Here is a 24814-nt window from a genome sequence, read left to right as displayed (position 1 = left end):
TGTAACAGTGATGGTTAATAATTTGAAGCAAGTCTTCTGAAGCAGGAATTGGTGAGGTTTTACATGTCTAACAAATCAGTTAGCTGAAGTTACTGACAGATATCAAAAGCTCAAGTTTTTTAGCCTTTTTTTTTGCTGCATTTGTGGAGGTTTTGCAGCTGCTTTATGTTCTAGTTACCAAACAGGAGTTAGGCAGTGTCATGCTTGGCCACTGTTCCTTCACTGTGGGAAGCAGTGTGTAGGGGCCAGGACAAAAATGCATAATGATGTGGAACAGTTGTTTGTGTGACTTGTCATGCAGAAGTGTCTAAATACTACCTCTTTTCAGAATGCATAATTCAGTGTGTGAACTCAGTATCTCAGGTTTTGTACATCTCTAAGATGACTTCAGTTGATCACTGTCTATTTCCTTTGCCATCTGCATATCCATGTATAAGTATCTTAAACACAAGATTGTTGTGTGTTAACAAGTAATGCAAGATTCATGTCAAACTCGCTTTAACTCAGTAGTAAATATAAATATTTCACTAGGCTAGCTCTGAAATAAATGTAGTTAAAACATCTTATTAGAGTAAATACTGAGAGCATGTTGTGAGATACATACAATACATACATACATACATACATAACTGATCTGGCTTCATGCCTGCCATGCAGAAACTGTTAAACTTGATGCTGATCTGAGGTGTGAAAAGTCAAATATGCATCACTAACCAGCCAGGGACTTTGACAAATCCTGTTTGAGAGGGTGGAGTGACAGACTAACTTGATTGAAAAAAGAAAAAGTAGCATAGGATGACAAATTTGAGGCCCCTTTGCCAGCCCCTTTGCCAAAGCAAATCAGCTTTGTATGCAAGTATGAAAAATTTGTTTCAGTTTTTGAGACTTACATCCTTCCTGAGTTGACAAAAGAAAGTTTGTCATTATGGTAAGTCACAAAGCAAGAATGGCATAAAAATAGAACTGAGTCTTTTGTGCCAGTGCTCTGCATATCGATCTCTGAATGCCTTGATAGCAGTTTAATTTTTAATATGTCAACTTCTGTGCTGTGGGATTTAAATAGTTTTCCTCAACATGAAACTGCATAATTCAGAGTTACAAAATTATGCTTAAAATATCTTTGGCTTTGTATCCTGCTGTAAACAGCAGCTTTAGCATTGTGTTTGGAACACTGTCTATAGAGAGTGGAAAATTCCATTTGTATTTACTAATTAGCAGTAAGATTTTAAACTTCTGTTGGCACATACGTTACCTTGTTAGATACTGTAACTTTGTACTCAGCCTGTGCCTTAGCAGATTTGGGAGTTTTCGTTCACCTTGAATTTATAAACTGACCAATTCTGCCACTTTGTGGATAACCGAAGGACATACAGGTTGTCTTGCCTGTGAGAGCAGGTGGTGATAGACATTGTTTATGGGGTTTTGGTTCATTTTTCACACATAGCTAAATTTTGGGTTGTGGTTTGTTTTCTTTTTTTCACACTTTTTAAAGTGACTTTCTTCAGAGTGAGAGGCAGTGATCATCTGGTCTCCTTGCCTTGATGGTGTCATGTAAAGCCTTTTACCTAGTGAGTTCAAAATTTTAACTCAGTGGTGATTCACTAGGCCATGTAATTAGAAGGAATTTGATCTTGTTTCAAGAAACTAGCAGAAGAAAATTAACATATTGGCTGTCTGGATTTGTTATATATCTGAATGTTTCTTTCACAAGGATCAAATTGCTTTGAAAAATGTGTCCTTGAGGCCATGCATGCATGCAGAGTTCCACGTGTCAGTGTGGTTGATGGAGCTGCAGTTGCATCAGCTGCCTTATTTTGCTTTTAGCACTGAGGCGGAACCAAAATGCTGAGTCCTGTCACTCAGAAATTTCAAATTTCAGAGAAATGGTTTTTAAATTGCCTCAGTTGCCCTCTTAGCTATACCTTTCACACTGACTTTCACAGTGATATGAGGCATATAATGGCCAACTGCCATGTTCTTGGGCAGAATTTGACCTCTAGTCTTTAAGTTCTGCCTAAATGACAAGCTTTTCCATCAGCGATAGGAATGATTTTTCTGCTCGTGTGGTAGGGCTACATCTCTGACACGGCCATTTTTTTTCTGCAGTTTGAGTTTGTGACCCCCTACGTGTCTTTTGAGGCAAATGATTTGAAAACTAAGAGAATTTTTCAGTATTGAAGGAATTTACGCAAAACACTCAAAAAATCTGAAACTTTCTTACTGCTGATGAAATACCCTGCGCTATATATTTGTGAACTCTTGGTGTGTCTGACATGCCAATGGTCGGTTACTTTTTGTGTCGTCCCAAGACAGCTGAGTATCTTGCTCTGACACATGCTTACTCCATTTTGACACCCCTGATGTCCACCACAACTCAGATACTGAACACAGCTGCTTCTCCGCTGCCTGAAGAGGCAGCAATTCAAGTCAGTGGATTTGGGGAAGCAACATTTGGAGTGCTGTTAGGGGATATAAATGGAAATGAAGTACCTGCTTCAGTTCCTACTGCATTTGCCCACATGTTCTTTTGGTGGGACATTTTGGGATGCATTGAAGAGCATCTGCTTTCAGATGCATCTTCCTCTGCTTATGCCTTCTGGTCTTTGAGGCCTTTTTTGTACGGGTTGATGTTCTAAGCTTATTGAAGTTATCAGATGTGGAAAAAGACCCTTTTGCAGCAGCCAGGCAGTATCAAAGCTACTGCTTGCTTCCATCAGAATGTCATTTTGACACTGGCTTTTGACTTTCAAAGCCCGTGGAGGACTTTGACAAGAGTTCATGGATTTGGAGTCTACACTAACATCAGAATTAAACTTCTCAGCTTCTGAATTTTACATGCTGCTATCTCATACATGAAAGGTTGAGGATAAAGGTGTGCAGAATACAGCTTTGATAGCTTAATCTTTTGCTTTTATTTTGCCTATACAGTAATGATCTGAGCAGCTGTGTGATTATAGTTACTGCAGGCCTATAATGATAGCCTGAGGCACTAGAAATATTTTAGTGACTTAACAATAAAACCTGTTATCAGTGTGTGTCATACTTCAAAGTATTTGTCACTATGCTTTGTTAAAGCAGTGAAAAATTCTGAAGTATGTATAATGCTTCATAATGCAGTAGACTAGGAAAAGGTAAAGATTAATTTAGAAGGATTTCTGCTGTCATAATAATACAGTTGAGTTAACAGCCTGCCAATTTTCCTTAGTATTTCCTCTTAAAAAACTAATTCTTTGAATAATGTATTAATATAATAAGTTGTGTTCTTTAATATTTCTGTAATTAAATTCCTGTAGGGAGTATTATCACTTGCTGAATTAATTGGTTTGATATATGTTGTGAAACAGCAGCAATTAAGATTTTTTTTTAGTATCTTTGACAGATTATCAGAAAAGATACATAGTCTGCAGTTAAGAAAGGGAATCCTTTCAGCAGGTTAACAAAACTCTTATTGAAGAATTTCCCATCATTTCTAAGACTCTCCCATAAGGAATATCCTAAATTACTTTTAATTAGTGTAAGAACAGTAAATATTTTATCATTGTTTTTCCCTGTGAGTGTGTCACTTGCTTTTCTCTGTATAATTTTGTTTTCTTGAACTATTGGTTCAACTTTTACAAATTCATTTTGCGAGAAAGAAAAATCTTGGGTTTGTATTTTTTTTTTTGAGCAGTGGGGAGGGAGCAGCTTTGCAAATATGTGTGTGGTGAGGATGAAGATTTTGTGCTTACCGTAAATTACAGCTACGGGAGAATTTAAAGCTACCCTGACTGCTTTGGGGTTGTATAACAGTGCCTCATTTTAGTGGTGATTTTAGTTTATACTAAAATCTTACTGTAGATTTCACATTGAAAAGATAAATCTCCTTAAAGCATTTTTTTTTCTATAAAGGGATCTTTCTCTTTGTGAAGATATGGAGAAGTGAAATATTTGAAATGACATGCTGTGCCCTGTACTGTTTTATGCTAAAACTTTGGTCTGTTTCACAAAATGTACTATGCTTACTGAGGGAGCTGAAATTGCCTTGGAGACAACATGAGGAATCTGTTGTGCCATGAAAGAGCTGCCTGCAAAAGCCTGCTTTCTGTGACTGCTGGCTCAAACAATCCCAGGCTGTCGCTTTAGGTCTACAGAACTGGTCGGTTTTAAATCATAGATGCTTCTATTTTAGTATTTTTGGGCAGAATGGCTTGCTACAGGAGAACAGTATGGCAGTCTGCTTTTGACTGCTACATTGTTTTCGGGCAGTTGGGGTTTATGTACAGGTAAGACAAGTACAAAATTTTTTCATCTGTAGTCTTTTTGATGTGTTCTCAACAATTGATTACATTTTCCACTTTTATATATATATCCATTCACAAATGGTAGGGAGAGAGGGGGAAGACTGCTCGAGTTGTAGAAATGGCTAGAGGATTATATGGCCAATTCTGCTTCTCTTGATCTTAAAATACATTATGGATGAAGTATATTCTAATCTGGTGGCAAAAAGATAGATTTCTGAAAGAAAAGTCTTCATTTTTCAGAACAAAAAAATGCTGTCTGTGGCCAAGTGTCAAATAAGCTGGTATTGCATCACTACCAAGAAGACTCTAACCTTTTGTTTCCATCCTCCAAAAGAAGTTTGAATGCCTTCAATCATCAGTCCAATTCTCAGCAGAACTATCAAGGCTGCTCAGGCCATTCAGATGGTCCTAGCTTCACTGATTTTTAGTTTTTAAGAGGGCTGTAACACTTCCAAAGTTTTTTAAAGTATACATAGCTTAAGCTGAAGCCTTAATTAGTGAGGTGGGAAGCTCAGTGCATGAACTTTGATGTTGGAAATATTATTCTGTAAATTTTTAAAATAAATGCAGTTATCTGAAATGAGTCATTAAGTCAAAATATAGTGGAGTTTCTGAAAGTTGGAAGACATACAGTTTTTCTATTAAGAAAATAAAATAGTAAATTTTTTTTATTTGCAAATGAATAACATTTACTACATTCAGGGAGAAATGTTGGTTCTTATAGCAGGATCAGCATGCCATTCCTTTTGGATTTAACAAGTTTTTCTGTGAAATAAAAGATCTAGGAATTTTTCTTAATTTATAGAAAAATCGCACAAATCTGTAGAAGAATGGTAAAATACTTTGATGAATAAGGTTGAGAACTCTGTTATGTGACTATTCTTTCAATTTTGAAGTCTTTTCAACCTCCTGCCTTTGAGAGTTTGTAAATATTTTGTGAAGCTATTTGTTCTCTTCATTTGCTATTAGCATTGAATCAGTTCATTGTTTGCTAACTCTTGACAAAATTAATCTTAGTTGCACAAAGGAGACAGTAAATTGAAAGTCCCTGCGTATTCAAGAAGTGTATCAAGAATATTGAGGAGCTACTTTAAATGTTGCCCTTGGGCTATAACAGTCAAAACTGAAGACCAAACTTTTATTTTTGCCCATTTCAAATGTTGTGAAATAGATTGGTTTTCGTAACGAAAGTGTTGGACAATTGTAATTAACAATATTAACTTACTAATCAAGGCAAGCCTACAACCCTGCTACTGATTATTTTTTCTGGCTGCTAGGCCATGGTTTTGGATCCAACTGATGTGGTTGCCAGCTGCTTCTGGCATGTGGAGTGCTGGCACAAAAAGCTACTGTAGTGTTCCAGAGTGCTGAAGGTTTATGTTTATCTTATCATGCTGCCTGCCTAGGAAGAATGTGTACCAATGTATGGGATTTAGCTTCCATCGAAATCCTTTTTTTTAAAGGATGTTGGGGAAACACAAGTTTTCAACCTGTGGTGGTTGCAGATTAGTGTTCTTTGTTAAATGTGTTACAACATCTGCAAGTTGAGTTGGAAGGGCATTTTAAATCATGTCCGTAGTATTTTTTTTTCTGTCAAACATCAGTGAAAAAGTTAATGCAGTCTTTTATTTTGGCATAAATGTTCAAGGACAAGAAATTGAGTTGGAAAGCAGATAGATTAGTATTTGCTTGAGCAAAGTCCATTTCCTAATTAGGGAGAAATAAGTGAAAAAAAACCACAATCCAGGGGTATCTGAATCTGAATCCAGGTAGTATCACTACGGAAGTTTTAACTTTTGAAACCTACAGTGCCAATTAACATCTCTTCAGCCACAGCAATTTCTCTCTTTGCTGCTGTTAGATTTTGCTTTCAGCTGAAGTTGGTGTGCGTATGCAGCATCTAATGCAAAGGATCTAAAGCTGTTCTTTGCATAAATACTTAACAGGCTTGTGAAGTGATGCATGGATTTGGCAATAAACAACCCAACTGGGAGAAAACAAGAACATAAAAAATTGTGAAGCTAAGGATTAGAGCCGACAGAACAAATTTTTGTTGAATAATTGTTTTACCTTATCGCTAAAGCATTTCTGAAAGCCTGAGTTTGATAGCTAAGTAATTTGGCAATTTCTTTCAATGTCAGACCCTGTCAGAGTAAAATGGTTTAGAATTTCCAGAAGGTTTCTAGACTCCAATTTCGAGTTAGCATTCTGTCAGTTTGTACAGACATTATTTCCTTATCTTGAAGAAATAGTCAACAGTAATCAGGACCCAAGGGTGCAGAAATAATCAGATTTTCAAAAGCTAGTTATTTGGGCTGGAGCTGCAGTGAAAGAGGAGTCCTCTGCTGGTACATACAGTTGTTAGCTGTTGAGTCTTGTGCAGGTACACCTTTCTAGAAGAAGAAAAAACTAAAAGGCAGAAAATTAAAACATGATTGAAGTAAAGCTACAGCCTGAAATTTAAACTACTTTTAAAATTACTTTTACAATTGTTTAGGATTATTCTAAGGTTTGCTCTTTAGGCATTGATTTGGATTACATGTGAACTTACTTTTCTTGAGTTATATCTTTTGTCTGTGTCCTTACTTGAAATCAGCCTTATCTGCATGTGAAAACTTCTAAAATCCTTTGTTCTTTAAAACTTGAAAGTAGATTCCAAAGGGAGGTGTAGAGACTATAGGAGTATTGTATTTTAAGTTTGACATGACAGCAATCAAATACCTTCAATAATTTTTAAAGGTGACTGTAATTTCTTTTTTTTTGTGAATGATTTATGGGTTTTACAATACCTTGCTTTCTATTTTTTGTTCAGCCTAAGGTTCTACTTTGTCTGTTCATCTCTTACTTTGGTCATGTACTGGCTTTTCTACTTTATCTCAAGCTTGTCATATATATTCCTGTTTGCCTGTTGCCTTATTTCTACCTTTTAGTAGCATAGACCTTGCAATGTAGGATATCAAAAAGACATTTCTTTAATTCCTTTTTGGTGGCTTTCTCTTTCAGGATAACATTTTGTCACCTGCCTTTCCAAAGCAAATGGCTATATGTGGGCACTGAAAGAGGAAACATTCACATTGTCAACGTGGAATCATTTACTCTCTCAGGCTATGTCATCATGTGGAATAAAGCCATTGAACTGTGAGTTTAACCATTTTTTGTCTGTGCAGGGGAGGGAACAGCAATGTCCCAGATGTTGTTAACATCACTTGCAAGAATGTCATTGTTATCTAGAGAGGCCTCCATATTAATCTTCCTGCATTACATACACTATCAAAGTACATAATCATGTAGATATTTTTATTTTCAAGAATGTGAAGCGCTAATGTTAATATATGTTTCTGCCATTTAGCAGTATTTTATAAACATGAAATAGACAGTATAGAAATAAATTAAAAATCACTATGTGTTGGGATAAAACAGAAGAAAAAAAATATACATTAAAATGTGGTGTGGCTGGTACTTGGACAGACATTTTGCTTCTGTAGTTGGGGATTAAAGACCAAGGTGTAAAGATAATGCATTTTTTAAGGGGGCTGATATATTCTGAATTGGAAGTGACTTTCTGAAATGCAAATTTAAATAAGTCTATTCCAAGACCGAAATACATTTTATAGCTATTGTCACTGCATCTCCTTTTTTCAGCATTAAAATTGTATGTATAAATATAGTGGTTTGTGGGGGAAAGATGTAGTTGTGTGCTGCTCTTTCTTGTGCTGGTGTTTTGTTCCCAGTACATCTTCTTTCCAAAATACACAAAGTCTGTCACTTGCCAAAGGGTGTTGAAGTAAACACAGCCCTATATTAGTCCATCTTCTTCAATAGCAGGAAGTCCACATAAAGTGTTAATTCTGTGTTATTGTAACAATGGCCGTCTTGGGCAATTTATGAACTGCCCAAGAATAATGGCAAAACCTGTATTCCAGTGTAAAAGTAAACATTTTATCCTACCGTGTCAATTCTGTAACAACAGATGTTGAGATAAAATTTTTAAAGTTAATGGTATTTTCTTTTTTTTGTTGTTGTTGATAGGCAATAAATTAGTCTTCCCTTAAGACAGAAACTAAGTGTCTACAGACACAGTATCACAGTATTTATGGGCTTGAAGATAAAAGTAAAAGTAACTCCATTTTGAAATGTCACAACTTGCTTATGTGGAGTCTGTATCTGCAGAATCTTTATTACTTCAAATCATTTTGAGATACCATTTAGGGCAGGGGACAATTCTTTTTAATGGAAGTATTTATTTTGTAGGTCATCCAAATCTCACCCAGGACCTGTTGTCCACATTAGTGACAATCCAATGGATGAAGGAAAGGTAGGATTTTTTTTAAAACTCTTCAATACATTATTTTCACAGCAAGACTTTTTGAAGTATAGCTACCACTGCTATCTAAGGAAGGATTAAGTATGTGAAGACAACGAAGGTTTTAGGCCTTTGTTGTAAGCAACATAAAGTTACTTCATTGAAAGTAACATAAAACCAAGTACAGACATGAGTGTAGGACACATTATTGGAATGAAAAATCTTGTAATTTGAAAACAGAGATTAAAATGATTAGCTGCAAAACTTTTGGAAATAAAAGCAAAGACTTTTACTTATGGTGATAAAAATTAAGATGTTACATAAAAACCAATCAATCATAACCAGAATGCTTAAAGTATGATGGAAATTAATTCCACTTTATCATGCTCTTGTGTGTTATTTTGCAACTTTAAAATGCTTGTTTATATAGCATATTTTTATAGAATACCATGTACTTTTTCTTTAGATTAACTAATCTGAGATAGGATTTTGTGGAATTTGGCATCTAACTCATACTCCTATATTAGGCCATTTATTATAAATACTAGATGCCATTTGCTGGTGAAACTGGCCTACAGAAAAGCAAGATATTTCAGAAAAGTAAACCAAAATATGTGAGAAAGATCTGTGTATTAGACTTGTATTTTCATTCTTATGTGATAGTATAAACATAATCATCTGTTCATCTTAAAAAGAAGTTTTACAGTGCATGTTCTTGAAGCCCTTGCAAGACAGGAGTCTTTGTCCTGTGACATACCATTTTGCTTACTAGTGTTCTACGTATGCTGGAGGAATATTTTTTGTCTACTTTGTGTTTTTCATGTCAGTAGTAGATTAAATTGGAGAAAGGGAATGATCCCACTGTCTTAGCAGTGGTTTGAAATCTTTAGATAGCTATCAGCTTGTACCCTAAACACCCGAGGTTTCAGTCCAGCAGAGAATTTAATGAGTAGAGGTTTTTTCATTAGTATGATGTTCACTGCAGTAAGTGCATAACTAATGGGTTTCTCTGTAAAATTAGGTTTGAATCACATTCCAGGCTTATGGACTCTAGCATATGAATGCAATGAAGCTGTTGTAATTTCAGGAAATACAAGTGATCAATTTATTTTGATGTATTCCACCCGACATCCAATTATTGTAGATGAAAGTTTAAAAATTACTGGTTTTATTCATCAGGCTATAAATCAGTGTTTTGAAATCTTGACCTCATGCTTTTCTTATTTCTCATAAGAGAAATATTATTAAAAAAGCCCCATGTAGTTGCAAAAATCCCCCATGTGCACACTTTTAAAATGTGTTCATGCTTTTAGCTTTCTAATCACAGTGGATTTTCTAATATTTAAGTTAAAATAGAAAAATTATAATATATGGCATATGATAAGCAAGATTATTAAAAATAATCTGGCCTACATATACGTGTTAATGGGAAAAATTGAATATTCACTTCTACTAGATCAAACAAGTCCAATATTTATGATACTTTAGTGCTGTAGAGCACTGAAAGAGATGAAATATTTTATTTGTTAGCTTGTAGGACATCTGTTATTTTTGTACTGGAGACAACTGTGCACCTTGAAAATCTTAACATGCTGAAAAACTGTCCAGGTGAAACCTCTAGGTATAGCAGTAGATTGTTACTACTACCTTATGTTGGACATGGTTTATTGCTTTTTTTTTCCATTAAGAGAAGTAGCACTTAAGATAGGAGACTGAAACACTTAGATAGTCAATGATGTGTTAGACCAACTATTATGAGTCCTCACTCCCTACAATAAAGATTTAAGCTTCTTGCAAAAAGATTATTGGGGAAATTATCTAGTTTAATTTATGTAGCTTTTCTCCTATGAACAAAAAATATTTCTGGGGTTCCTTCAGCCAATTATCCTAATTGTGATTAACTTCTGTAGAAACTTCATAGTACATAGTTTCTTTATAGACAATGAACTTTTACTGAGAACTTCAGGGGAAATGTTGTATTCTTCCAACAAATTTAAGCAGAATTAATTCCAGTGAGGAAAACACACAATGAAGTTCTCCTTTTCAACACCCCTCATTTTCACTCAGGGTGGAATACACATAGCAAGGGTTATTATAGATCTTTCTGCAACTCAAAGTGATTTCCAAGGAAACTTCAGGAGGATACTTTGATTTTTTGCTAATTTTGCATGAATGTCCATTATATTTTCTGGAACTTGAGGCCAATAAGTACAAAGTAAACCTTTCTAATGTTGAGGCCTTTGCCTCTTTAATTTTTGTTTTTATAACTACTTGCTGTTACTATATGTACTATTATGCTGCATGTCTTTTTGGACAAGAACCTCAGGCATTGCAAATTATATCATTTTGATTTTCCTTATAAAGAATTAATGTATTTTATAATTGCAGCTTCTAATTGGCTTTGAATCTGGGACAGTGGTATTATGGGACCTGAAGTCAAAGAAGGCAGATTACAGATATACACATGATGAGGTAACATTTTTCACCTGCATTACTTACTCTGAGGATATAATTCACTACTCAAATAGTGACTTTTATTATTTTTTAATCTCCTGCTTCTGTCACCAGTGGATCAATAAGTAAGTCTCTTTGAAATTGCAAGTACTGGAAATTTTCTCTAAAAGAGCAGTAGGGCTTGGATGATAAACTTCAGACCAAATAACTTCACTGAGTTTAAGTTTGTAAAGTAATGAATGGTGACATGGATTGGATTTCTTCACTAAGCTTTTAGGTCTTATTTCTGTTAATCGTGTGACTTTCACCTGTGTTAAAGGCTTAAGTTGAAACAAGATGGTTTAGCGATTTATGTAATTTGGAATCTCTCACTATTCTGGGAAGTGCAAGAGAAAAGGGCAGGGGAAGAAGCCACTAAATAAATAGTCTCACTACAACATTTCTCCAACCACCTTTTCTCTGTAGAATAAGATCATGATCAATTCTCTTTGAAATAAGACTGGGGGAGGTTTAAAAAAACAATGGCATTAGGTGCCATTCATTTCTTTAAAACTTGACTCTTGAGAGAAGAGACTTTTTGAGCAACTGAGATTAAGAAAAATAAGTCAGCATAATATACAAGTTGTTGTATTTTATTTAAAATAATATGAAATTTGTCTTGATTGCATTTTGTTAACTGTAAAATGGCTTTGTCATTGTTCAGTACCAGCTTTAGGGTTTTTGTGGGGGGAGAGGGACAGAGTTGTTGGGTTTTTTGGTGGCAGCTCTGGCTCAGTACTTGTACTTCTGTGTATTCTACCAATCAAGTTTGCTTGGAGGAGGAGGCTCTGAATAGTCTAAGCCTTAGATCATCAGAAATGTCCATATAAGCCCCAGAGTGTGTTATGCAAAGAACAATTTTTCTTCCTTCCATTTTCATTGCATGAACTTAGTTAATTCCCTTTATCTTTTTTTTTTTCATAAATTTACTCATGTCTTTATCTCATCTTTTTCTTCCTAGACCTCTTACTTGTTGTGTTCTTCTTTAACTTTTTTAACCATTCTATTTTATCTTTGTTTTGTAAAACAGAATCACAGCAGCATAGTATATATGAAGATGTGACCACACTGGATTTATCATGTGGAATAATTGTCTTTGGACTTGCTTTCCTTTTCTCTTGATCTTGATATTGGACTAGCCTTTTGATGGTACAAGCATAAAGCACATTTTTTCTTGAAACAACCAAGTATAAAACCAGAGACTTGTTCTGCAGGTGTTACTTGTCAGGTCAAACTCCTGACATTAGGCATTGTTTTTCATTGACATAGTTGGACAGTAAAAATTAAAGCCTTTCTGTAGTTTTTCACTGAAATCCTGATTTCTGCTTTGAGTGTGGTTTGGTACTGTCAGCAGACTTTACCATCTTAATATTGTTGTTCTAATTTTCCAAGTTGCTTATGAATAAACTGAGCAAATGAGATCCCTGAGAGTCTTTACCATTTAGCTTCATCCATGAACTAATCAATTAGTGCCAGCCTGTCTTTATTCCAGATTGCTTTGCTTCCTTAACCAGTTATTTATTTGTTCAAAGCTATCTAATCCGTTTAGTTTAATCTTCCTTTGAGATACGTTGTTCAAGAACTTTGAAAATTTTGTAGACAGCTTAAGTGGTGTTTCCATGAACCTCATGCCTGTTACCATTCTTGGAGGTTTGTTTGACTGTAATTACCTCTCACAAAAATCATGTTGACTACTTCTATCTGGTGTATTATATTCATCCATATGTCAATTAACTCTGTTCTTTATTAAAATTTTGTTGCAGTTTCTAGAAACTTACCTAAGGTAGACACCCTGCTGCTTATTCTGTTTTGTTTTTTTTTTATTTTGTGGTCCATTTATTTAAAAATTAACTTAATATCTGTCTCAGTACTTTTTAGAACCAATTCTGATTTGAGAGGCTGCAGAGATCAGTGAATAGTTCAGGGGTTACATCTTTGAATTTCTTTAGGATTTAGAAGTGAATGCATCTAGAGCTTCAGTTTGAGTTTTTTGCAGAAGAAGTAATGAAATATCTCAGGTCAGACCCAGTAAAGAAATGTGTTTATCATAACTTGGGAATGGTTAGGAAGGGAAGAGAAAAAAGTGACCATCTGGTAATGTAGTGGTTTCCTTGCTCATGGGAGTGCACACAGAGAAGACTCAGAGTGGAGCAGTGCCCTGTCTCAAGAGATCTCTGTCTCTGGTTACTGTGACACAGAGCAAAGTTCTTTGCCATTTTGTTTCCTGCTAACAAACTGTGCAAATTTGGACATTTCTGTGCAGAGAATCTTTCTGGCTAGCTTCTTGTTGATTTCCTGGTTTCATGGCGTTGTTAGAGAACTTCTTTCATGCAGTGACTGTAAGGGCTGTGTTCCATCATGAACATGTGTGCCAACCTACCCTCAAGGGACAGGGAGCATCTAATGTCACAACATGCTTCACCTCTTCTCTCACTGAGGGTAATGCATGTGACATTCTGCCCCGTAGCAGGAGCAGGATTTGAAGCCTCAGGATTTATGTGCTTGGTTCTCCGCTTGTTCTTGATGAGGGCTCTTCTGCGTGAGGAGCTGACAACCAGTAAGAAGAGAGCTACTTAGTCCAATCTTGTCACACTTGCCATCTTAGTGGGTGGCTAGGCTTCCTCAGGCATCATGAGCAGGGTGGCCAGGACATTGATACCATAAAGAACATTGGCTAGAAACTTTGCCATTGGATTGGTTTCCTCCTCTGTCATCTCTTTGTAGTTGGTGTTATTTTTAAAGCATGTAACTTGCAGGTCTTTCACCATCATTTGATGCAACTTCCTTAACTCAAAACTTCAGATGTGTGCAGGGATCCAAATGTCATCCTTTCTTCCTTAGCAGAGGAAGATCATAATTAGGGTCAAAATCTCGGTGTGTCCAGAGGTCTCTGGAAAGATACCTGATATTTCCTGAGGGAAGATGTTGAATCCAATTATATGGGTTTGTAGCTTCCTGCTTGGTTTCATTTTAAAAGGCCTGACCTTTAGGAGGCTTTCTTGAAGCCAATTCCCATGTTGTGGTAGGGCAGAAAGCCTGTTGTTGCCTGAAAGCCAGGTTAATGGAACACTCTGCACACTTTCTTCCTGTCTGAACATGTGTGCCTTCCCAGCACCCTGGGCCAATAGCTGCAGCACAAGGACACTAGGACACTCACCCCAAGGACAGGAGCAGGTGGGTGACATTAGCCATGGCTGGGGGAAGCAGCTCTAGGTCATGATTAGGGTTAGTGCTGATTGCTAGCATTCTTCCCTCCAGAACATTCTACTTACGGGAAAATTCAGAGAATTTAGCTATAATTTGTACTTGATCTTTCTATATTATGAATTAAATCCTGAACTATTTTTTATTATAACAACAATACTTTGAATATTTAAAATTACTTAGAATAATGCACAAGTGTAACCTTCTTTTTCAGAAAATTTTGAGGAAATTATTTGTATATAGTGGAACTGTAGCTGTGAATGAACTTTTGTTTAGGAAATTTCTTTGAAACCTTTTACTCAAAACATCCCTTTTGTCTTGGGCAGGCTCAATGAAACAGAAGACTAAATTCCTTTTGCACCATTCTTAAGCCTTTTATATGCAGACATTGGGGATTTAAGGAAAGTAAGCTGTGCATTTCTATGTGAAATACAGTTTATATTGCTGTCATTTCCCAACCTGTATGTTCATCAAAGAAATTAAACAAATTTCTCAAGTGTTGCTTTTTCCTAAAAAAAAACCAACAAAACCAAATCCCTCAACTGTAACTTCTGAAAACTAAAGCTTGTTTTATAATCAAGTCCGTTCTTCAAGTAATATTTTGTTTGTTCTGATGTCAAGTAAGCTTTGACAGCATTAACTATAATGCACTATAGATTACTATTTTTAGACTCAGTGTTCTGGTACATGGTTGAGTGTAAGAGATTATTTTAGAGCATTAAAAACATGTCAAAGTAGCTTGTGGAATTAAGAGGACAGGAGAAAGAGAAACAACCCCAGTATGTGACTTGCCAGAAACCAAAGTGTGTCAATGTATTTCATTTCATCGAAACAATCTTCATGTTGTATTGTCATTTAAGTCTCATTAGGTACATTTTTTTGTTTTCTTCCTTTCACAGCATTTTTTCCCCTTCCTTTGGTAGTTGACAAGAGAGTTAGCATAGGTACTCCCAAGTTTTAAAATACTTTCTTTGTATATTTTGGTGAACTGGTAGAAAGGGAATTAGTATCATCATCCATTCATGTTTAAGCAAAAATGCTGCTCATATCCATGGAAAGTAAAGGACTGTCATAATAAGGCTGTGAAATCAGGAGAAGTTATGGTAAATAACCAGGCTGGTTTGCAGAATAACTAATCATGGACTTTGCCAGTCATGCACATTGTATTTCAAGCTCAATTAATGTCACAAGATCATTGAGAAATCCAAGGAATTATGAAAGGACTTATCAATGTCTCTAGTGCATTGCATATTTGCAGTAGTCTAAATTTGGTGTTAGAAAACTGGATTTAAAAATTTCTCTTGAAAACAAGGTAAACTGCTTACATTAATAACTTTTGTGTTTACATCATTGAAATCCTCAATGCACTGTTCTGGTTTTGGCTGGAATAGGTTTAATTTTCTTTCTAGTACCTACCAAAGATCTGTGTGTTTAGATTCACTATGAATAACTTGGATAATACACTGATGTTTTAGTTGTGCTGAGTACTTCTTTTTATTGAAATTATTATACTGTTCTTACCTCATGAGTTGTACCATTTTTTTTGATTCTACCCCGTATCCCACTGGTGAGTGAGCAGCATTGTGGTGCCTGGCTGCGGCCTGGGGTTAGACCATGACAGAGGAGAAGAGTGGTCTCAAAATGTTCCAAAATCATAGCATGTGGCTAAAATATGTATTAATTTAAAAGAATGGGATTATTTGTATCAGTATTTAATGAATTGAAACAGCTATATTCCCCTCTTGGAAAAATAACATAAAAGCTTCGGTCTTTATTGATGAACTTGTCTCTTAAATTGCAAGGTTGCATTTAAATTATTCATTTTTGTACTTCCTAAAAGTACTAAGAACTAATGGGTATTTCCAGGGATATTTACAAGCTATTGCAGAAGAAAATAAATTTCGCAGAATGTTTTTAACTATGCAATAATCTCTTGAAAAGCTAGTGATAACTTAAGATATTTCTGTAGGAGTCTTACATATAAATGCCTTTAATTTTGTTCCTCAAACTTTTTTTGGTTTATTTGTGGTTGCTAAGTCTCCCTCAGTTAACTGCTGCAGTTGCTGCAGAAATGTTTCTGTCTTAAAATCAGGTATACTCACCTTCTTTGCAGGCAGCATAGCAGTAATTTTTCCACATGGGATCATCTTTCTGGAACAGATGGTGAATTGATTTTGTGTTTGAGTACAGCCTGTCTCTACATAAAACTCAGGGATAGATTCTACAATTTCTAATAAAGTTTAGGCATATGTAGGACAGCAAAGTCAATTGTGTTGTTAGCCAAAAAAGATTCAACTCCCCACTTCCCCAGAAAATACATAACTGTCTCAGAAGTTTTGAAACAAACTTCCCTAGAGTCCAGAACAGGTACCCTAAATTTGAAATAAAGTGAAGGGGATAGTAGGAATACTTCTATAGGAAACCTTCAGTGGTAATCAATTACATATAAAATTTTATCTAGACAAAGTTGGTTACTTTTTTCTTAGGGTTCTTTGTGTTTGAGTTCCTGTAAAGGTTCCCTGTATTTGGTTCATGTTCGTAAATGGAAGGACTCAGAATGAAAGTAAGGTCAGGACTTGGTTTACCTGTGCAGACAACTCCAATTATGGATACAAATGCCTTAAATATAACAACAATCCTCTGTGATACTTGGGTATGATCTTGTTATAAGGGGTTACTTTCTGGTCCCATATGACCAGAAAAGATTTGAGACACAGTTAAATCTGTACCAGCTGATATAAGCATACTGCTGCATTATGGTACCAAAAAGAAAAAAGGAAGTTTTAATCATTATGAGAATTAAGATTAAAACAGAATGTTTTATTCTGCATCAGTAAGTTTTGTGTCAAGTATTAGAATAAAAATATACTACTCCTAGTGGATCTCTAGTGTCTTAGAAGATTTGTTTTGCAGACTCAGTGGATTCTGCTTCATTTTTCTATTTTATGCATTCCTCCAGATTCCAGCACTAATATTAACTCTGGAAAATGTTAAAACTACTTTGCTCTTGTGTATAGAGATGATTTTTCAGATATCAGTTTTGTTTTGGTGATTGAGACTCTTGCTAGTCAACAGCTAGTGCTATCAGCTCACTAGTACTATTTAAGGTTATTGCACTCTTTTCATTATAACTTTCTTGTCACTAGGCCAGCTTGTTGTGTACCTTGAGATAGTGCTGGAGCTACTTATGAAGTTGGTTTTTATTTTTTAGGCTTACAAGAATTTGTGAATTGTGTGATAGCAAAGGATATTGCTCTATGCAAAAGTTTATCATACTCAGCCCCAGAGTTGTTTGTTGGATTATTTTAGAAAACATAAAGCATATATTTCAAATATTTAGCTGCATTACTAAATATGACAAGTGACTCTAAAGAGACTAAAACTAGGCAGTAAATAAAGCCAAAAGGCTCATTGTTCTCTTTCAGAGGTTTTTTTTTTACCTCCATGTTCCTTGCAGAAAGTGAGAGCAGTCATCCTTCTCCTTTGTGCTCAGATCTTTTTATCTTCTTAAGCATTGATACTGTTTCAAGAGTAACAAGTTGTTGCATTTCCCTTCTCCTGACATTCTTTTTCAGGGAAAGGAAGAAGTGATCATTTCTCAGATTTATTCTTCCTTCTTTTTGTGAAACTTGCCTTCTTACTGGTTCTTAAGACCTGTTTTTACATAAATGTGGATCAAACTGTTTCATTTACGCTATAGGCTGCCTACTGTTGCCAGGGTTAGACTTCATATGGGAGATTATATTGTATTGCTAAGCCTGCTGTAGACATTTATTTTGTCAGTGATGAACTTTTTTAAATGCCACCTTCTCTTTACTGAGTCTGCACGCTCAAAATTGTTGACCCCTTGCTTTATTTGGTATAATGTTGGTAAATAAAAACTCAATATTTATGCAAGATTTCTTTTATAATACCAGTTTTTGCTATATAAAAATTTATTTGACAGGCAGAACGAGCAAGAGTGTTTCACTTTGATAGTAGGAAACATCATGTGAGGCATGTAGGTTTGTTTCTGAGCTACACGTGTAGATGTGACACTGGTACACAAAATCTGTCTTAAAAAAATCTATAATGATTCCACAATACATAGGGAACAATATTAAATTTCACAAAGAAATGCTAAACTTAATCTGTAGTTTACATATATCCAGATGTTATATTAATTTATATTGGGGAAATTTTTACTGGAGATTCTAGACTCATGTAGCATAGCCATTTTCCTCTGTCATTTAAGCTCTGGATTCTCCCATTCAGTTTGCTGGAAACTGTCTTGTCTCTCTGTATAATTCATGAAATATGAAGACCTGATCTGTGTATAATCAGTTTGAGCAAAGCTCGCTTGGATCTGTCCTGAGATGTGCTCTTCACCCAATAATTGCTGCTTAGGCTGTCATTGCTGGTTACAGTTCTCTACTGTTCACATACCCAAGTTTCCTCACAGAGGAAATCCCAAGGTTCCTGCAGAGCTGGAGTGAGTGTAAGCCCTTCTTACAGACAGAATCACTACTGAAGGTATCCACTGAGGGTATTGTAAAGTCCATCAGTTTTCACTTATTCAGTGCCTGCTTTTCTAGTTTACCTAGAGTAATGTCTTCATCATAAAATTTAGATTTTCAGTAATACCAAAGTTCCACCTTTCTTGCAGTTAATAGTTCCTTTTGCACCTTCTGGGTAGTAGAGAAATACTTTACGGTTTCATTATTTACTGATATTTTCATGCTATAACTAACAGAGATGCTGGAAGCAGAAATGGCACCAATCCTTTCCTGCTAGTCAATATTTTTGCCATATTTGTATTCTTTGCATCATTATTTACTTTCTTCTTGCCTGAAGGCAGCAACTAGATTTCATTTATTTAGCTGTTTTCTGTAGCTTTTATGTAGCATGGTGTAATCATTCCGTTCCTAATTTTAGGAATCTAGAGATGATTCATTTATGGGAAGATTTACTAGTAGATTCCTGTGCTTTCCTGCACCTTGAAGCTGCCATTGCAATATTACAGCATCCAGGCTAATACTTTGCTATCATCACCATAATTTCAAAAAGATCTTGTTACTTCAATTCGTGTTTTATGGAAGTTTTGACCCAATGCTTGCCTCTTGTGCACATGCACATAAACATCTCAAAATAATATGTAATACTTGAACTTAATAATCTCATCCTATGTTTTTTGTCTGGACAATATGTTTTTCCCAATACTGAAAAATTTTGGTTAGCAAAGCTTAAATAAGTGCTTGCAGGTATTCTCTTCATGCTGCCCTTAATGGAAGAATACTTCAGTACTACACTGGGGAGGGTGCGTGGGGTCCCCTCTTGCTCTCCCTGAGCAGGTCGCTACAGTGAAGACACTATTTTTGATAGGTAAAGTGTGTCTGAAAGTGTCCCTACTTATGTAAGGAAAACTTGACATGGGTTAACTAGGATGTAATAGGATAGGTATTATTTAATTAATAATTTTTCTAATTGGCGTTTTCTGTTTAATGTCATTGAGAAAGGTGTAAGAATAAAATGATAATAAGATGCACAACTTATGTTGTTCTGCTTTTTCTTGCATAGGCTATCCATTCTGTGGCTTGGCATCATGAAGGCAAACAATTCATTTGTAGTCACTCAGATGGTACCTTGACCATATGGAATGTAAAATCTCCTACCAAACCATTCCAGACAATCACTCCACATGGTAAGGTGAAAATGGATACCCACTGCACTTGACAGCTCTTAAAACACAAAGAACTTGTTTTTAATAGAAGTGTGTTTTGCAAAAAACAAGTATTAAAAGTGTACTTGCAATGCAGTAAAAATCTTTCTCAGTCGTGCCAGTTTCTCATAGATTTCACTTGAAAAAGAAAAATCTTTATGAAATAAGAATCCAAATCAGTGCAGCTTTCTCTAGTTCTTTAAACTTAAAGCTTGTCTTTCACACAATGGCACTGATCTCAGAGTTAACTCATGCATATATCGCAGGACTTGCTTTTTGCTTATATTACAATTGCATAGATTGTTTAAAATACATATATGCAAGTACCTGTTTTATGTATAAGTGTGTAGATTACCACATAAATTTTCGGGAGGGTTTGTAACAGAACAAGAATAGCATCTGGTAAGATGTTCCCGCTTCTGAGAGGTCTTTCATTAATGTTAATCTAGGAAATTATCATTACGTGTTGTTCTTCTGTGAAATAAACTGCTGCTTTTCTAGTAAGTTGTACACAAATGCCATGGTGTGCATGTCTCTATTTCATGTCTTAGCAACTTATTTACTTAAGATTTTTAAGTGTGGATGTATCAGTGAGGATAATTGCACAGTTGAGAGAGAGCGGACTTTTCATGCTGAATTGAAGTCTTAGCCCTTAAGGATAATACTCAGGATAAACCTCACTTTACTTGTAAGCTGACCAATTTTAATTGCAAAAGGGTAGACACAACATAAATTTTAAATATCCTAGTGCTACTTAAAACAGCACTATAGGGGAGGATTAAATATTTGAAAACAAATTTTCTCCAGCAGTCAGGTTTAGAGTTGCTCTTTTTGCTAAACCTTCAAAGTTGGTGTGTTGAGAGCTTTAAGAAATTTTTAATTATATTATTCCAAGGCATACTCTATAACTGTCAAAGATGTTGAATATATGTTGTGTGAATTTTATACTTCTCAAGCTGCGCAGTGAATTTCATTACTTGCCATAATGTTACGGAACTGCAAGATTAACACAGGAAAATGATTTGCTTTAGGAAAGCAGCTGAAGGATGGAAAGAAGCCAGAACCCTGCAAACCTATCCTTAAGGTGGAATATAAAACAACTAGAGCTGGGTAAGACTGGTTTTGTGTGCAAAATGAGCATATGTAACAGTGCAACACTCTGGGAATGGACTTTGTTTCCCAATTGTTAGGGTGTATATTCTGATGGTAGAGCTTTGTTTTAGCTTTAGTAAATCAGATATTGATGAATAAAATACAAAAATTTGTGTGAATGAATGACTGTATACAAACCAACGATGCTGCTAATGTATTATCTACACTCTTCTTTCATGCTACTGAAACTTGTATGCATTTTTGCTCAATTTTCTGAGTTCTGAATAAAAAAAGGCTGATAAAACAAAGAAGACACCAAAACACAGACATGATAAATTGAACTTTGATAAATAGTATCCCAAATTGAATATTCTTAATTTTGAATACATGTTCCTCCCCCTAAAATGTTATTAACAGAAGTTTTTCTAGGAGAGTGCAGTAATTTGTGTAGTGAAATATGCCTAATTATGCACATTGAGAATGTAACAAAGCTGTAATTCCAACAAGAGGCTCAGATGCAATTACAGGATCTATAGAGTAGCATGTTTTGTTACCCAGACTGCAGATAGGGTGGATGGATTTCCTGAACTGTGTGGAATTTCTTTTATTTGTGGTTCTAAAGTGTTGAGTAAAAAGTGCAATATAAGATAAAATATTCATGGAAATCTGTTCAGCTATTTGCAAAAGCTGATTTTTTTTGTTTGTTTGTTTTCTTTTATATTTGGGGGGTTTGTGTACCATTTTTATTTACTTTTCAGGCATTCAAATTTGTAGAAGATGGTTAATTAAATGATACAATACAGTATTGTTTATATACTCATAATATCACTGGCTTTAGGTGTTATTATTTTCTTCTAAAAATGAGGTAAATAGAAACTTAAAACTGTGGCTGGCTCCCAGTTTTAGAAAGATCTGTCATCATAAAGCAATATTTTACTTGCAAAAGTCTACATCTATCTGCGTAATCCTTTCTCAACTGAAATATCAAAAGCTGATTTAAAGAGAGATAATCAAAAATCTCAGCTTCAGCAAGTTACAATTTCTGCAATCAAAAGCCTTCTTTTATTATGAATAGTCATTCTGAAGGAGACAATTAGTTTGGAGCTTGTTCTGTGGCATAGTATTACAATGCGAAAACTACTTGACTTTTGACATAGTTTAAGGAGGATTTTATTCTAATAAAATTTTATTCTAATAAATAATTTCTAATATTTCTTGGTGGTTTGGGGAAGCTACTTTTTCCTGGTTTGGCTTTTTTTTTCTGTTGCGCCTCTCAATTTCTGGTGTTTATCCAAACTGAATGTTTTGATACATTTCAATTTACTCTTCTGTCTAATGTTTTCTATCTTCAGTGTACTATTAAATCTACAATTATTGATAACCCTTCCTGAACTTTAAGTAAGAGAGAAGAAAAAGAAAAACAAACAAACCTGCAACAAGCAAAACTGCGCCAGTCTGCACTGTGGTAGAGAAGCAGTGCACTGCAAATCTCCTTTCATTTACTGCTATGTGTACTTCAGTTTGCACTCAATTTTCAGTTTCACTTGTACTCTTACAAGAATTTTAAGGCAAGACAGAACTACCTTTCAATACCTAAATTTTTGATAGATTTTTTATTTGTCATTTGGAATTTGTTTAATATGAGCAAGATTTTAACTTTTAGCTAAAGTTCTGTCATTTCTTATCAATTATTTAATTTCTGTAGCACAGAGGAGAATAGTTTCTGGACAGGACAAAAATTTTTCAGGCCACTGAAACAATGTAAGAAACATCAAATAAACTTTTTTCTATGGTATACACTATAGCTGTTCTTAAGAAAGAAATTATAAGAAAACAGAAGAAAACAAAGCAAAGCAAAAAAGCTTACATTTAAGAGATACTATTTAATGCTTATTTAAGTTATATTTCAAATCTTTATTAGGAAAAAATGTTCACTATTTCCATGCTCTATTTTGAACATCTTTCTATCACCCCTTTTTTGTTTCTCCCTTATCTATCCAGAGTGCTCAAAGATCTACGTCTCTTTCTGTATCTCCTCCAGTGGAAAACATTTCATTGATATGATCTGAACTGCTTTTTTTTACTGCTTCTAATTCTAGTAAGCTGGTTTTGGGAAAAGTGGTTCAGAACCATGCAAAAGGAAGGACCATAACCTATGGCAACCTATATTAAGGGCTACAGACACTATTCTTTTTACCGTTGCAGCTATTTTTAATTCCTTCTCACTTTTTTTTACCTGCATTTTGTATTTCATATTGTAAAACTGGGGTCAGGACAAAAGAAGGACATGAGGCTTTTCCTGGGTTTTATGGGCTATCTATTTATTTGCTAAACTTTGTGGGGTTTTCTGTTGCTTTTTGTTTGGTCGGTTTGGTTTTTAAGTTTTTGTAAATAGTGCTAAGTGAAATGTCCAGAGCCAAAGTAACTTACTCTGCAACAAGAGTATGTCTGTAGCTTTATTTCTGGGAGAAAGGTTACTATTGATGAATAAGGGGTGAAAAGGGTACATTCTTTGTATATTCCTTGTGCAAAGTGACATAATTTTGCAATCTCAGAGCATAATGTCACTGTACTGCAGCCACTCTTCATCTAAAATACTTCATCCTTTTCAGAAGCACTGAATTTCAAAGGTAGCTTATCTTTCGAGCTTTCTGAACTAGTTCCATATTGCTTTTATGTGTACTTTTTCTGTCTAAAGAGAATCTAGAGGTACTCTCAAGCTTCCTTGTGCCATTCCCTCCCCCTCCAGATCAAGTCCTTCCTGACACCGCTTTCCAGACGTGCAGGCTCAGAGCCCTACTGTATTTAGTCTGGTTGATATTAGCATTATGGTCAAATTGCCAGTGTCTAATAGAAATTAGAGCTCCAAAGTCTCCATGTAAAACATAATTCAGAAGGGTTTTGTCTTGGTAGCTGATGCAGCTGTCATTGACTGACTGAGTCATCTCATGGTTGTGTGTAATTGGGATCCCGAGGTTACATTAGTGATGGTGCCTCCCACCAAGTAAAAGTTGTTAATCTGTTCATTTAGTTTGAATAGTACTATTTTCTTGTGTCAGCTTATTGGTTTAAAACCACACTTCCCAAAATAAATTCATAGTTTTATCTTCACTACTGCTTCAGGACATCAAGTATTAAGGTAAACTAACTCTTGAAGTCTTTTCCATCTTCATACTAGGATTAACTTCTCCACAGATTTACTCAGGGTTTGAAAAGTAAGCCAGATGGTACCAATGACCTGATTTCTCTGTATGTCATCCTGTCACACATCTGGATTGTCAGAAGCTGGCTCACTTGTGATAGTTTACTTCTAAAATTGAACAGAAACATCATCCTGGATTGTGAGCCGCTCAACTCTCGATTGTATTATGTTTTCATACATTGCAAGACCTAATCCTGTGTTTTCTGAATTTTTTTGTCAATGACCTGTTGCCCCCTTTTATAGTCAGTTTCTTACAGTATTCTCCAAGTGATTCTACATATTTCACTGATGAGGAAATTCATGTAAGGGGATTACTTGCAAACTTGCTGAAGCTGAACTGTTTCAAAGAATCTCTGTATGAGCAGCTGCTATAAATTGCTATTAAAATGCTATAAAGCAATTCTCTAGGCTCTGAAACCTGGGTTTTTTTAAATGTCTTCCATTGTTTCAGGTAGGCAAAATGTAATTCCCAAAGGTGAATCAGTCTCATCTATTATACAAAGTACAAATCTTCTACATTTTTATTTTAAATTATGTATTTC

General features: G+C 35.2%; 1 protein-coding gene across 1 annotated transcript in view; it reads left to right on the top strand.

The window, feature by feature from the left end:
* The window catches only part of STXBP5 (syntaxin binding protein 5), a 122649-nt gene that overhangs the window by 49642 nt on the left and 48193 nt on the right, over positions 1 to 24814 (top strand). Inside the window, exons 5-9 of the mRNA XM_031056239.1 lie at positions 7284 to 7418; positions 8532 to 8595; positions 10972 to 11055; positions 19837 to 19960; positions 21010 to 21088. Coding sequence (XP_030912099.1) covers positions 7284 to 7418; positions 8532 to 8595; positions 10972 to 11055; positions 19837 to 19960; positions 21010 to 21088 — 486 coding nt within the window. The remainder of the gene's footprint in view (positions 1 to 7283; positions 7419 to 8531; positions 8596 to 10971; positions 11056 to 19836; positions 19961 to 21009; positions 21089 to 24814) is intronic.

The sequence above is a fragment of the Geospiza fortis genome, unplaced genomic scaffold (genome assembly GCF_000277835.1).
Source record: "Geospiza fortis unplaced genomic scaffold, GeoFor_1.0 scaffold162, whole genome shotgun sequence".
NCBI classification, from domain to species: Eukaryota; Metazoa; Chordata; class Aves; order Passeriformes; family Thraupidae; genus Geospiza; species Geospiza fortis.
This window is presented reverse-complemented; position numbering and strand designations above follow the sequence as displayed.